Genomic DNA, 15,299 nt, shown 5'->3' on the forward strand with positions numbered 1-15,299 from the left:
AGTGGCCGTGAAAGGAGAAAAACAACTAAAAAGGGACACACAATGACCAAAAGACACAACTGCAAAGAAACAACAACAACAGCCAGGTTGCAGGTTTGTGTGTCTTTCCTCTTGCTTGATGCGTCTGATCCAGCGTGCGGTCCTGAAACGCTCGGCCCGTAGACACCGTGTGGCTAACGCCTTCTCTTCTTCTACCCTCGCTCTTCCCCCCCCCCTCCCCCTCCCTGTTGTGTTCCCCTCGTCCCAACTGTAAACAAAAACAAAAATAAAAATAACCAGAAGCAAGACGTTCTGAACCAAGTAAGGCCGGTCCGCCAGAGCCCTGCATGCTGTGTGGAGTCTGCATGCCCACCGTGTCCACTAACACCACATGACCCCGCCTCACCCGCTGCAGATGGTCTGTCCACGGCCCGGGGGGGGCGTCCTGTGCACCCACCACATGGCTGAGGGATGGGGGGTAGGGCGGGGGGGGGGGGGTATAGGAATGCTAACATGACGTGTTTTGCTGTCTGTTGCTCTTTCTGTTGGCTGGTTTCTCTTTCTTTGAGCCATCCGACCGACACGATAAAAACTGCGCGGTACATAGTGAGAGAACACCAGATCCACCACTAGATTTCTTACCTTTCAAAATAAAAGCGCTAACTGTTTACCAGAAGGAACCCAGTGACTCAGAGCTTTTAGCTCGAAGGAAGATCAATAAAACCAAAGTTGCTGGTGAGTTTTCATGCAAAGGGTGTGTGTGTTTTTTTCTATTTTCATGTCGCTTTCTTGGTTGACCTCTGGGTGAATTTGAAAAGTGTTTTGTTTTCTCTTAAATGGCTTCCGACCACGTTGTCTGTTTCTGCTATCATCCCAAACCAGGGCCGCAGACCTTCATCCCAGCGCGTCACCAATCCAAGTCCATCGCATTTGTCGTCTGTCCGTGGATGGTGTAGCTCCACCCATCAGTGTACCTTATTTAACCTGCACCCCCCCCCCTCCCTCCTCTTGCAGCCCATTGACTACGAGGGCTTCCAGCTCTTCATGGCCACCTACCTGGAAAATGACATCCCAGAGGAGCTGTGTCAGCACCTCTTCACCTCCTTCAAGAGCAAGACCGGAGGAGGCTCCCCCGATCCGTCTCGCGCCGGAGCGAGCTTACTGGGTACGCCCCCCTCCCTCCCTCCCTCCCCCCCGTTCTGAACAAGATGCACTTTCTAAAACAATGATCCACGGTGCCCCAACCAGGGCACGTCAACATAAGAAATGATCACATAGAGAAATGAGTCATGATATCGATTCACCAAACACTGACCTCGTCAGATGGAGTTTACTTTGTGACGTCCCAGCTTTCCCCCTCTTCTCTTATGTCTGCAGTCGGTTCGTCTAATAACTGCAAAAAAGGAATATTCCACCCTTAAAATGACTTTCTCTATGTCAATCAATCACTCGCCAGCCTCCACAGTGGGAGGAGAATCCAAAAATGGCCCAAAACACGCAATATAATTGCAGTGATCCAGTGGTCTGCTTTTAGAAGGAATGAGGCGTTTGTGAAGCAGTGTTCATATTCCTGGCTTATGATTAATCATAGACCACAAGCCACTAAGACCACAACCCTGTAGCACGAGGAATGACAGGAAGCAGGTATTTCATGAGACGTGACATGACGTGAGCTTCATCCTCTTCATCGTATCTGAGTCTCTGCTGCAGTGCTCACAGCGCTCATTTTCAGCTGGGGGGGGGGGGTAAAATGTTGCAGTCGATTATGCTGCTGTTTCCTGCTAACTAATCTTGTGCTGCTAACTTCTGTTCAAACATACGTTTAGTGTATAGAATGAATCCAGTTCGGCTTTACCAAAGATTTTAACTCCAATTTCGACTGTGTTAACTTTCCACTGGTGTTAAAGTTGAGGTGCCGGTTCAATCAGGAAACTCCTCTGGAGCGGAACCGGGACATTGGACCATCTGTACCTTTTGCTGTTCTCTGTTTAATTTTGCTATACTGCTCCATCATTCAGGCAGCTCGGTTTGTTACTGCTGAAAGGTGATCCGTCTCTGCACTGCTCTCATTCTCGCTGCGTCTGCCCCCCCCCCCATCCCCCCTCCTGAAAAACAATGACCGACCCCACAGAGGCCCGTTCCATTGACGCAGGCATCTCGATTCAGACCGAAGTGGCCTGTGCCCCCATCACAGGTACTGGAGCAGAGCAGGGTGATGTCATCTTAACGGGACGAGGGCCCCGCTGGCCGTGACCTCCTGCTCCACCTCCTTTTCTTTTCCTGTTGTGCTCTGCTTGTGTGGATGTGAGTTGGTGGTATTCGGCCTGTGGACCAGTGTTTAGAACAAAGTGTCGTCCTTTGGTCGTCGTCCCGGAGTCTGCTTCGGGTTGTGCGTATTGTGTTTGCCCCGTCAACATCATCGGCTCATACCCCCCCCCCCACTCCCTTTTCTCTCCCCCTCCCCCAGGTATGAACGGGAAGAGCATCCTGTCTGCGATGGGGCGGCACACACCGGAGCCGCCCGGCTCGGGGGCCGCCGCCGCCGCCGCCTCCCCTTGCTCGTCCCGCTCCTCCTCGCAGCGTTCCGGGACGGGGCCCCACACACCCGGGGGGCCCCACCGATCACCCTGCACGCAGGTCAAAACCTCCGAGGGCAGCGGCAACGCCCTGACCCCCAACGCTCGTCCCGCCAGGTCGCCGGCGTCCCCCAAACTTTCCCCAGGTGAGATCGGCTGCGAGGGGTTCCAGCAAATTGGAGGACGGGATGAAAGGTTGTTGTAAAAAAAATTTAAAAAAATGGTGTCGCTCTTTACAGTCATACATACAACAAACATAAAAGGTCTCTAGGTAATGCCCCATTTCAGAAAACAAATAATTGTGTTGAACACACGCATTGGGCCTTCTGCCAATGATTAAATGTCTATATTTGTTGGAAACGAACCCAAATGCTGTTTCCTAATGTTTGATCCTTTTTTAGAAGACGCAGTAGAGAGAATAACACGCTAAAATTATTACAACAGTGTGTGTGTGTGTGTGTGTGTGTGTGTGTGTGTGTGTGTGTGTGTGTGTGTGTGTGAGTGTGTGTGTGTGTGTGTGTGTGTGTGTGTGTGCAGTAATCCACCTTTCGTACGGCTTCCACCCGTCTCTTGGTGTCGTGTTGTTTCGGTCTGCAGAGCTCTGGGATCAGAGTTCCCTAAACCTCTCCTACTAATACTTTAATGTGTGATTTACTGCTGCTTCCACTACACCCCCCCTCCTCTCCCCCCCCCCCCCCGGCACAGGAGCCACGTGTGTAGCGTTGAACTCTTGTGTCGTGCGTCCTCAGAGAGGAGCCACTCGGAGAAGCATCTGTCGCTGAGGAGGAGCCCGTCGCCACAGAAGGGCCCCCCCTCGCCGTCCCCCCAGGTGGTCTTTCTAAAGGACATCGTCTGCTACCTCTCTCTGCTGGAGAGGGGGACGCCGGAGGACAAGCTGGAGTGTGAGTGACGGGGGTTTGAGGGGTCGGGGGGGGGGGGGGGGGTCGAGCTGTCTGTGTGTGCCGGGGGCCCCTGATTAATAAGGCCGGTCCGTCCCCGGAGCCGTAGGTATTCGGGGGGGTCACACCTCCCACACAGGACAGGTCACTGGACCCCTCTGGACCCCTCGGGCGTCCGAGGCAGCGCCTGTTGCACTCTGACGAGGTGAATTGTGGGTAACCGAGTCCCCGTGTGACCTCTGCTCTCTCCGTCCCCCTCCAGTCATGTTCCGGCTGTACGACACAGACGGCAACGGGGTCCTGGACAGCTCGGTGAGTGACTCCTCCTGCCCCCCCCCCCCCCCTGTCTCTCCCTTTGCCCTGTGTACACAGCCGCTCTAAGAATAGACACCTGAGCACTGCGTGTTTAAACCTGACCTGTTCAGTCCTTTTTGTGTTCTTCTCCGTGAACATACACATGTTGTATGAATACAAACGTATATAAATGATCATGAAATGGAGGTCAGAATGATCTCTTTTTGTTGTTAATAATAACAATACATAAATAAAGAAGTAGTCGTTTTCTTCTCGACTTCTTTTCATTCTGAATCTTGAACTTGGCCCCCTGCTGGTTGTTAGAGAAACTGCCGGAAAGGGTTCTCCTGACCCAAAGGCTGCGATGTTGCGTGCCATCCATGTTCAAAATGCACGAGGCCTGCTTGGTTCGAGCAGGAGGTAACGCCCGGTTCTCTTGGTGCAGGAGCTGGATCGCATCATCAATCAGATGGTGCATGTGGCAGAGTATCTGGAGTGGGACTCGACGGAGCTGCGACCGGTGAGCAAACGCACGCCGCTTCAAGACTTTTTGACACCCTTCGTGCGCGGGAGGCTGCCTCCGTCTCTGCAGTCTCTCTGGTTCTGAGGACGGTACGTGTCTCTCTCCCCCCTCAGATACTGAAGGAGATGATGGAAGAGATCGACTACGACGGAGACGGGACGGTCACGCTGGAGGAGTGGATCCGAGGAGGCCTCACCACCATCCCTCTGCTGGTCCTGCTGGGCATGGAAACGGTACTTATCAAAGACTAACTGTACGCTTTGCCCTCACACAGCTGTGCTCAAATGTATCTTGTGTTACAACTACTGGCATTTATTACAGATTTACATCTTAAGGGCTCCCTGCCTCTTTATTACCTCATATCGAGTGTCTTAGACAGCCATTTATTGTCTCTGTGATGATACTGTATATCTGTGAAAAGCCCAGTAAAACACTGGTAATAGTTGAATTTAGAGGTTGGTAATATCATGTCCTTACTTCAGTGTTAACCATACAGTAGCTTGATATTAACCTGCGTATACCTGCGTTATATGAGGTAGAAAAAAATGGAAAAGGGCGAGATAGCATAATATTGAGGGTAATATTGAGGCATTAACAACGCCCCCCCCCTTCTTCCTTCACAACCCTCATTGGTAACTTATATATATTTTACCACTGTGCAGCTCTTCTGTGCAATGCAGAATTAAATCTGATCTAAAACTCCATGTTTATCGAGTGCTCGCCGCGTCGGGAGGAGTTTTGATCCGTGTTGTCTCCTCCCAGAACGTCCAGGAGGACGGGCAGCACGTGTGGCGCCTGAAGCACTTCAACAAACCCGCCTACTGCAACTACTGCCACACCATGCTGCTGGGGGTCCGCAAGCAGGGCCTGTGCTGCTCCCGTGAGTCCCACCGCTCCTCCTCTGTCTCCATCGCTGTCTCTCTCTCCTCCTCTGTTCCTCCTCCGTCTCCATCGCTGTCTCCCTCTCCTCCTCTGTTCCTCCTCCGTCTCCATCGCTGTCTCCCTCTCCTCCTCTGTTCCTCCTCCGTCTCCATCGCTGTCTCCCTCTCCTCTTCTGTTCCTCCTCCATCTCCATCGCTGTCTCTCTCTCCTCCTCTGTTCCTCCTCCGTCTCCATCGCTGTCTCCCTCTCCTCCTCTGTTCCTCCTCCGTCTCCATCGCTGTCTCTCTCTCCTCCTCTGTTCCTCCTCCGTCTCCATCGCTGTCTCCCTCTCCTCCTCTGTTCCTCCTCCGTCTCCATCGCTGTCTCCCTCTCCTCCTCTGTTCCTCCTCCGTCTCCATCGCTGTCTCCCTCTCCTCTTCTGTTCCTCCTCCGTCTCCATCGCTGTCTCTCTCTCTCCTCCTCTGTTCCTCCTCCGTCTCCATCGCTGTCTCCCTCTCCTCTTCTGTTCCTCCTCCGTCTCCATCGCTGTCTCTCTCTCCTCCTCTGTTCCTCCTCCGTCTCCATCGCTGTCTCCCTCTCCTCTTCTGTTCCTCCTCCGTCTCCATCGCTGTCTCCCTCTCCTCCTCTGTTCCTCCTCCGTCTCCATCGCTGTCTCCCTCTCCTCTTCTGTTCCTCCTCCGTCTCCATCGCTGTCTCTCTCTCCTCCTCTGTTCCTCCTCCGTCTCCATCGCTGTCTCCCTCTCCTCTTCTGTTCCTCCTCCGTCTCCATCGCTGTCTCTCTCTCCTCCTCTGTTCCTCCTCCGTCTCCATCGCTGTCTCCCTCTCCTCTTCTGTTCCTCCTCCGTCTCCATCGCTGTCTCTCTCTCCTCCTCTGTTCCTCCTCCGTCTCCATCGCTGTCTCCCTCTCCTCCTCTGTTCCTCCTCCGTCTCCATCGCTGTCTCCCTCTCCTCTTCTGTTCCTCCTCCGTCTCCATCGCTGTCTCCCTCTCCTCTTCTGTTCCTCCTCCGTCTCCATCGCTGTCTCCCTCTCCTCCTCTGTTCCTCCTCCGTCTCCATCGCTGTCTCCCTCTCCTCCTCTGTTCCTCCTCCGTCTCCATCGCTGTCTCCCTCTCCTCTTCTGTTCCTCCTCCGTCTCCATCGCTGTCTCTCTCTCCTCCTCTGTTCCTCCTCCGTCTCCATCGCTGTCTCCCTCTCCTCTTCTGTTCCTCCTCCGTCTCCATCGCTGTCTCTCTCTCCTCCTCTGTTCCTCCTCCGTCTCCATCGCTGTCTCCCTCTCCTCTTCTGTTCCTCCTCCGTCTCCATCGCTGTCTCTCTCTCCTCCTCTGTTCCTCCTCCGTCTCCATCGCTGTCTCCCTCTCCTCCTCTGTTCCTCCTCCGTCTCCATCGCTGTCTCCCTCTCCTCTTCTGTTCCTCCTCCGTCTCCATCGCTGTCTCCCTCTCCTCTTCTGTTCCTCCTCCGTCTCCATCGCTGTCTCCCTCTCCTCCTCTGTTCCTCCTCCGTCTCCATCGCTGTCTCCCTCTCCTCCTCTGTTCCTCCTCCGTCTCCATCGCTGTCTCCCTCTCCTCCTCTGTTCCTCCTCCGTCTCCATCGCTGTCTCCCTCTCCTCCTCTGTTCCTCATATGTCTCCATCGCTGTCTCCCTCTCCTCGTCTGTTCCTCCTCCGTCTCCATCGCTGTCTCCCTCTCCTCTTCTGTTCCTCCTCCGTCTCCATCGCTGTCTCCCTCTCCTCCTCTGTTCCTCCTCCGTCTCCATCGCTGTCTCCCTCTCCTCCTCTGTTCCTCCTCCGTCTCCATCGCTGTCTCCCTCTCCTCCTCTGTTCCTCCTCCGTCTCCATCGCTGTCTCCCTCTCCTCCTCTGTTCCTCCTCCGTCTCCATCGCTGTCTCCCTCTCCTCTTCTGTTCCTCCTCCGTCTCCATCGCTGTCTCTCTCTCCTCCTCTGTTCCTCATATGTCTCCATCGCTGTCTCCCTCTCCTCTTCTGTTCCTCCTCCGTCTCCATCGCTGTCTCTCTCTCCTCCTCTGTTCCTCCTCCGTCTCCATCGCTGTCTCCCTCTCCTCTTATGTTCCTCCTCCGTCTCCATCGCTGTCTCCCTCTCCTCCTCTGTTCCTCCTCCGTCTCCATCGCTGTCTCCCTCTCCTCCTCTGTTCCTCCTCCGTCTCCATCGCTGTCTCCCTCTCCTCTTCTGTTCCTCCTCCGTCTCCATCGCTGTCTCTCTCTCCTCCTCTGTTCCTCATATGTCTCCATCGCTGTCTCCCTCTCCTCTTCTGTTCCTCCTCCGTCTCCATCGCTGTCTCTCTCTCCTCCTCTGTTCCTCCTCCGTCTCCATCGCTGTCTCCCTCTCCTCTTATGTTCCTCCTCCGTCTCCATCGCTGTCTCCCTCTCCTCCTCTGTTCCTCCTCCGTCTCCATCGCTGTCTCCCTCTCCTCCTCTGTTCCTCCTCCGTCTCCATCGCTGTCTCCCTCTCCTCCTCTGTTCCTCCTTCGTCTCAAGCTGTTTGTCTTCACTCCCACCTGCATCTGACATGTTTGTGCCTCTGAGCTGCATCATTTTGGCTCCGGAGGCCCATCGCGCGTTGCAATGATCTCGCCGTTCTCCCCCAGTATGCAAGTACACGGTGCACGAACGCTGTGTGTCCAAAGACATCGCCGCCTGCATCAGCACCTACGCCAAGTCTCGAAGACACACCAACGTGAGTACGGAGGCCCGGTGGGCGGAGGGGGGGGGGGGGGGGGTTTCACTGACGAACACCGACCCCATGAGCTGATCCTGGATCTGTCTCGATGGTTTGTTTCTCTCCCTGCAGGCTATGCAGCACGTTTGGATGGAGGGGAACTCGCCCACAAAGTGCGACCGCTGTCACAGGAGCATCAAGTGCTACCAGGGCCTGACGGGCCTCCACTGCGTCTGGTGCCAGATCTCTGTGAGTGCAGATCAGATCCATCCGAGCGCGTTCTGCTCCGACGGCTAGAACAAAGCGTTGCTTCTGGGATTCATGGGAGTGTTTATGAAAGCTCTCTGTGCTCCCTGCATTGCTCCTTAAATCCACTAGATGTCACCGCTGACCTGTTGCTGGATCAACATCCATTATTTTGCCACAACTCTCAATTTCACAAATCAGTTGTTCTCATTTCAGCATGAAAAGGATTCTGCATAGAAATGTCCAACTAGTTTTGATGGATGCTATTTAGCCGGTGTGTTCTCTCACAGACGGATTCACACACACAGTGCCTCTGCTCTCCCCCCCGCAGCTCCACAATAAGTGTGCATCCAACGTGAAGCAGGAGTGTGATGGAGGAGCCTTGAGGGACCACACTCTGTTGCCCTCGTACATCTGCCCCGTCGTCTTGGTGAGGGATGCTTTTTCTGTCTCTCAGCTCTGTAAGATCCGGACTGTGCACCTTCTAAAAAAGCGGCGTTGAGCTAGCTAAGTGGGGGGTTTATCGAAATTAGTCTCAATTCAACATCTCTCTCTCCACCAAGTCATGCCGTGCGTTTGTGGTCCGACTTCTCAATTTTCCCCACAAATTGCTCATCGACAAGCTGATTTACACGGATGACATCGACAATAATGGTGGGCAGTTCGCGCAGGAACGCAAGGCCCTCGCAGTGCACGCCCGCATTTATAAAGATAAAGTACATGCAGGAAATGTCTTTAAAGTGCCGAAACACCCCCCCCTCCCGCCCCCCTCCACGCAGGACCGTCATTCTGTGGTGAAGCGCGGCGAGGGGGAGTCGCCCCCCAGCACCAGCCCCGACGACATCACCCAGACGTTCAAGTTCTCCCCTGGAGACGGACAGGCTCTGCAGGTACGTCCCGTCGGCTTCGGAGGCCGTCGCCCCCTGAAGCTGGAGAGCGGACGCCTGAGGCTGTTTTTCCTCCCCGTCTGCAGATCAGCCCCCTGCCGGGGACGCACCCGCTCCTGGTGCTGGTCAATCCCAAGAGTGGAGGGAGACAGGGGGAGCGGTAAGTTCCAACCACCCGCACACCAGCTGGTCTGGTTACAGGAGTTGAGGAAAGCCCTTTGGCCTCATCTGGAAAGATGAGGCCAAAAATCAAATTTTCCAGTTATTTTTTACATTTTACATTTGTCATTTCAGCATCAATTTCATTAGAATTGTCACTGTTTGGTTTTAACATTTGATTGTGCTTGCTTTAGTAGAGTTTATTCCCCACTTTTTATTTTGTATTTGAGATGTTTGTGTGCCTCAGATTTCTGTCACCAAGGGTAACGTACGTTCTCCACCTCCCGTCACAAAGATGACAGGGGCTATTAAAGCTTTAAATAAAGTCCTTATTGTTCCCCTCCGGACCCCCACCGACGGCACCAACAGAGACCAATCATACCCTGTCGCTCCGCATCGGCCTGGGTCGTTACCACAGCAACCCGCGCTTTATTGCCATTAGAAAGGAAATTGTTTTCTATTAATAGTAATTACACAGCAAAAGAAAAGAAAAAAACAGAAACCAAAGGCTATTTTTTTTCTTCGTTTGAAAACGTTTTCAGTTTGATTGGATTGATAAACCTGATTAGTAGTTCCATCCTCCATCAGCGCGGCCGAGGCACTTTCTATTGAGACGAACTCATCCACTCGAATGCAGCGGCCGGCCTCGTGCTGCAGGGGAAGCAGCCCGGCCGGTGAAATAGGAGCGACGTCCCGGCCTCAACGGGCAGGTGACCCTCACAAGGTCAACTGCTGCGTCAGTTTGCGAGAGCAAAGAGGCGGAGGAGATGGAGGAGATGGAGGAGATAGAAGAGATAGAAGAGCACGCAAACCCAAACTCTCCGCTTCTTGGTCCCTTTCATCCGCCTTCTTCCTGATCTCTGCCGTGATTATTTTCTGTGCAGGATTACGTCTGCAGAGCAGATTGTTTGAGATGCGCGTGGAGGTTGTACAGAAGTCACCTCACATGCCTTCAATGGAGCTCTGTCGCGTTTGTTGACTTGAAGAAAAGATCGTTATGATTTTAATGACCTAATGATGATGTAATAGCACGGTAATGTCGACAGTGGAGGCGCTTTGATCCCTAAAGCTTCTTCTGGAGACCCAGAGTTATTTAGGTATCTTCATCCCAACATTATCCTTATTGCACCATCCGACGCTGATTCTGTTAGACACGTCCAGCGAGGTGTGAAACGCATTAAAGATCGCTGTCATCGCACAGCGTGTCGCTGGGCCTCCAGAGGCTGCTTTTCATTATTGTAACAAAGAGAGCCTGGAGTATTATGACTGTGTGTGAATGTCAGGAGTCTGATGTAACATGCCGCGTATGTAGGTCGGATGTATTTCTGACCTGTGTGCTGTCTGTGTGTCCTCTTCCAGGGTGCTGAGGAAGTTCAGGTACCTTCTAAACCCCAGGCAGGTGTACAGTCTGGAGCAAGGGGGACCAATGGTAGGGTAAGTCTTCCTCTCGGATCTCAAGTCAATGCATCGACATCATCAGCGGAGACAATTATTATCTGGTGCGTTCCAAAATGTCAGCGTGAAGTTCTGTACCAGTTAGTCGCATCAATCAGCGTGGTGTAATATACAGGCCTCCACCAGCCTGTTACAACATTAAAACATGGATAAATGGATGAAGAATTGATCAACCGGCACAAAGAAAGGAAGCTATTTCTCATTAACAGATGGGTTCGGGTTTGGGTTACTTTTACGGGTCGGGAGTTAGCGTCTCAGAACGAAGCGTCAGGAATCTGCAGAACAGTTAATTATTTTTCAGCTTTGCTGTCAGAACACCACCTCTCTAAAATGTGGAGGTCGTTGAAGGGGAATGGGAACACGGCATTACTGCCGCACTGTGCCTTTGACCTCTCGACACACACACACAGACACAGACACACACACGCACACACACTCGCTCTCATGCCAACGCTGAGCACAGCTTGTACTTGCAAATAAATGCTGCTGCACCTCTCGTCCATTAAAGGCAGAAAAAGACGCAGCCTGAAGGCTGTAAATGCTTTAGCTTTAAGGGGAAGCACTCCGCTCGCCCGTTGTCTTCCACTTATGTGAATCCGTCTCCTCCTCTGTTCACAGACACACAAAGACGCACTCAGGTGTGACCGCAGGGGACACGTGCAGACAAACGCGCTGTGTTCACCCCCCATGAGGGACTCGACTGTCGGGGGGGGTTCAGCTTTTTTCAAATCCGTTAAAAAAACAAAAAGAAAAGAGGCATTAACAGGAATCGTTTCTCCTCTCCTTCGTCCCTTCTAAAGACGTCCGGTGGATATTAAACGCACACTTAGAACTAAACACAAAGGCCTTAATGAAGGTCTGTTTACACGTAGAGGGTTAACCTTCTCTCCGAGCTCTCCACAACCGTTACCATGGGCTCCCCTAGCAACAGCCTCCCCCCGGCGAGAGGCAGCTCGCGCTGAGTCATTTGTTTGGGGCGGTGCGATTGCTCGCTGTGTTTTCAAGTCACTACAAACAATGTTGGAGCCGCCTCGGTCAGTTTCGAAGCCTCCCGGGGCGGGCGGCTCTTCGCCGATGTTTCTGCCGACCCGTCGGAGCAGTCGAGATCGGCCGGGTTCAGAGCAGACGTGGAGCTGTGTTTCTGTCTCTCACCGCGCTGATGGTGATGGTGATGTTGAGTAGACGCTCTGTTCACTGACCTATAGGCTGATTAGACGCGTTGGTGCCATGGACCTATAGGTCCAGGCCCGGTGTCCACGCTCACGCACTCTGTGTGGGTTTGAGGCGCTTTATTAGCCCTAAATTCAAGGGGAATTACCCACAAGTCATTGCAGTGTGACGTCAAAAACGGGATAACCAGTGAACGCATGGAGACGGGAGAAAAACTACACAAAATCAGTCGCTATTTCTTAATTTATTCCTCAAATTATTCATTAAGTCATTCAAACCTTAAACTGACCTCTCATCTTATGAGGAAAGAGCCTGGAAGACGTTCACATCGCAGAGTAAAACCAATGAATAAATACCCTCAATTGAAAATCCTATTTTTTGAAGGCATCAAAGCGAGGTTTGTTTAGGGGGGACATTGGGTTTGAGCCACAGCGTCCTTGTTCATCGTAATGAAGCATCACGTCTCGCATTGATGCGTTTTTAATAGTTCGGAGAGTGGAGCGCGACGGCAAACAGGAACAACATCATTTCAGATTTCCTCTCAGCGAGAAAACTAATATCCCCACATTCATGCTTTTAAGTTTAATATTTAAAGAGCCCGCCCACCACCATCACCAGAGCTTCTCCTGATTTATCTCAGGGTGGGGGGGGGACCAGCTGGTCGGTGTGAAAGGGGCTCATCCCCTGTGAGCAGCTGCCTCCTGACGGAGAGAGATGAAAGCTACCGTCGACACCTTTGTCCCGACGCGCACTAAAGGTCCCTTTGAAGGGCGTTTCTAGGGGGGAGGGGGGGGGGACAATGATTCAGCCACTGCGTGCCTCCCCCGTCTCGGCCCGACGAAGGAGCTGGTTTGCTCCTGTGATCACAGTTGAAGCTTCTGGATGTTTTGTCGTCGCAGGCTCAACTTCTTCCACGACGTCCCCGATTTCCGGGTGCTGGCCTGCGGGGGCGACGGCACTGTGGGCTGGATCCTCGACTGTATAGGTACACAAAACAACACCTTCAGCGTTGGAATGTTTAAAACAAACAAGGGGGCCGAAGTGCAAAGATAAAAGAGCCACTTAAGTTGTCCCAAGTTGACCCGTCGCTCTTTGCACGCAGATAAAGCCAACTTCGCCAGGCATCCTCCGGTGGCCATCCTCCCTCTGGGAACAGGGAACGACCTGGCGCGCTGCTTACGCTGGGGAGGAGGTGAGCCCCTGCGTGTGTGTGTGTGTGTGTGTGTGTGTGTGTGTGTTCAACCATTCACGCTACGTCTGACTTGTGTAGGAAACTTAAGCAGGGCGGCTTCTTTCGATGTCGATTTGATATCATACTGACAAAAGACCGCTGAAGGAGACAAAGAATCTGCAGCCGTCCTCCAAATATTTCAGGGGGACGTCGGAGGTGTTGGATGAGCTGGTCCATTGAAGAAGGAGCAGGCTTAAAATGGCCATTTGATTGACTCGGTAGAAGTCTGAACACTTGGCTCAGGCTCTCAGTTGCACACTAGAATGCAAAAGTCCAGGCAGTCGTGTGTGAGCATGAATCACGGAAATGAAAGAGGGAAGCGTGAGCTCTTACGCGTCAAATTAAAAAGTGTTAATATGCAGAGTGCCATTGATTTGTTGCAGCGCTTTGGGCCAGTAATTAGAAAGGCTTGATTGTTGCAGCTTGGAGGACCAGCAGAGCACTTACCCAGGCTTAGGAATGACTTTTTGTCAATAAACAGCCGGTTTCAAGTGGGGGGGGGGGGGGCTTTGGGACTTGTTCAATAGATCATCTTTTGCAGAAGTAAACATTGAAGTATGAGCCCCAGTCTCTGCAGCCTTTGTTAATGGCGTGGCTCTGGGGAAGCCCTTATTGGTCCGGCACTTTAGTCCAGACTGAAGAACGTGAGATAAATCGCCACGAAAAAAAAAGATTTTTAGTTCCAGGAATTTTGCCACAGATCTCATGGGTGAATTGTCCTTACTTTGAGATCCCCTGAAGTGCCACCAGCAGGTTAAACTTCACATCCATCAAGTGTTCCCCAGAGGATGAACCTCCCTGTAGAGACATTTTAGGCCTGTTTGTGAATGTACGGTGTGGGTTAGTACGGCTCCGGACACAGGCACTGACACCAGGGTGGTGGGTTTCAACGGTTTTTATTATTTCAATTATTTTGCTCCCTCTCGCAAGGACACGCCGCTCGCTCGGTCTCCCCCCCTTCCTCGCTCCCGCCTCACTGTTATATTGGGCAGAGCACACACACACACACATGATTATCATTGTTTCCACCTGGCACCGTTCCCCCGAGCCGCTCCCCCTCTCTCCCACCTGCAGCCGGGCTGAAACCACGCCCGCCACCACAGTGAAATATCCTGACATCTTGTCAAATGGCCTTAATTAAATTCATATTCGCCCTGGTTCGTGTTTCATTTTTTGGTCCACGTTCACATGGCGTCAAGCAGCACAGACCCGTCACGCTGGAGATGACGTCACGACAGCTTCAGCCGAAATCTGAATTGTGGAAGCGAGGCCTCACTCATCGTGTCAGATGCAGAGGAGTTTGTCGCGGCCCGTCGAGTGTTTCTCACCATCGTGTCTGCCCCAACTCCTCCAGAGCCCCCCCAGTGTGTCGATGATAACGTGCGCGTGTGTGTGTGTGTGTGTGCGTGCGCATGTTTGGGTAAAATGTGGTAAAATTTATGGAACAGTTATTCCATAAAAAAGAAATTGTTCCCCCGTGAAATTGCTTTTGTATTTGAAAGTGTTTCAGAATATGGTGTTTTGTGAGGCTCTCGGTGTGATGGTCTGTCAGCTGCCACCTAAAGCCTGGAGGGGGGAGGGGGGGCACCCCGGGGTGCTGTCATGCCTCGGGCAGGTTCGGGGTGGCCTCATCAGCGCCACTTTGCTGCAAGTCTCAAGCCATATAATCCACCCTTCACTAGTTTAATGGAGGGCTTTAAATAAATAGTGAAGGACTTCTGATTAAATTATTTCTTTCATATTTATTTCAAAAGTACATCTAGATTCCCCCTCGCCTCCTTCCTCATGCAATTTTCTTTCATATAAAAATGATGTCCGTGGGTTGTTTTCTTTGCATTTGCACAATTGACCAACATTCTGTGAGGCCCTTGGCGCCCGTCCCCGAGGTTACGGATGAGCTGAAGGTCAGAGCAGGTCCCCGAGCTGCTGCCGCAAAGCCGGAAGAAGAGTATTATCTAAAATGTGAATATATGTTTAAGCCGCCGCATTTCCCTTCAGTGAAGCGATGCGCCGATGTCCGGCCCGTGGCGCCCGAGGGCCGCTGCCCGCTGGCGCCTCTGACCGCTGCGCGCGCTCTCCGCAGGTTACGAGGGCGGCAGCCTGCCGAAGTTCCTCCGGGACATCGAGCACAGCAACGAGGTGGTGCTGGACCGCTGGAACATCGACATCGTCCCCGACGACAAGGAGGAGAAGGGAGACCCCGTCCCCTACAGCATCGTCAACAACTACTTCTCCATCGGAGTGGTGAGGAAACGGAGCACAGTGCGCGCGACTGATGGCGTCATTCGGTTTCCTGGGCACATGGTGGATACTACTTTACATGTAC

At 52.7% G+C, this 15,299-nt stretch overlaps 1 protein-coding gene across 2 annotated transcripts in view; it reads left to right on the top strand.

Annotated features, from left to right (window-relative positions):
- Window positions 1–235: 235 nt before the first annotated feature.
- The window catches only part of LOC119228786 (diacylglycerol kinase beta), a 37,229-nt gene continuing 22,165 nt past the window's right edge, over window positions 236–15,299 (top strand). The window contains exons 1-18 of one of the 2 annotated variants that reach the window (XM_062564837.1): window positions 236–300; window positions 994–1,144; window positions 2,111–2,173; window positions 2,447–2,701; window positions 3,305–3,457; window positions 3,717–3,766; window positions 4,194–4,268; window positions 4,385–4,504; window positions 5,034–5,151; window positions 7,755–7,843; window positions 7,958–8,074; window positions 8,403–8,501; window positions 8,851–8,961; window positions 9,045–9,118; window positions 10,477–10,551; window positions 12,642–12,727; window positions 12,845–12,934; window positions 15,057–15,217. In XM_062564837.1, the coding sequence (XP_062420821.1) occupies window positions 1,024–1,144; window positions 2,111–2,173; window positions 2,447–2,701; window positions 3,305–3,457; window positions 3,717–3,766; window positions 4,194–4,268; window positions 4,385–4,504; window positions 5,034–5,151; window positions 7,755–7,843; window positions 7,958–8,074; window positions 8,403–8,501; window positions 8,851–8,961; window positions 9,045–9,118; window positions 10,477–10,551; window positions 12,642–12,727; window positions 12,845–12,934; window positions 15,057–15,217 (1,857 nt within the window). In that variant the 5' untranslated portion in view covers window positions 236–300; window positions 994–1,023. The remainder of the gene's footprint in view (window positions 301–993; window positions 1,145–2,110; window positions 2,174–2,446; window positions 2,702–3,304; window positions 3,458–3,716; window positions 3,767–4,193; window positions 4,269–4,384; window positions 4,505–5,033; window positions 5,152–7,754; window positions 7,844–7,957; window positions 8,075–8,402; window positions 8,502–8,850; window positions 8,962–9,044; window positions 9,119–10,476; window positions 10,552–12,641; window positions 12,728–12,844; window positions 12,935–15,056; window positions 15,218–15,299) is intronic. The other variant, XM_062564838.1, reaches the window with a different exon arrangement.

This window comes from Pungitius pungitius, chromosome 10 (assembly GCF_949316345.1).
Source record: "Pungitius pungitius chromosome 10, fPunPun2.1, whole genome shotgun sequence".
Classification (NCBI taxonomy): Eukaryota; Metazoa; Chordata; class Actinopteri; order Perciformes; family Gasterosteidae; genus Pungitius; species Pungitius pungitius.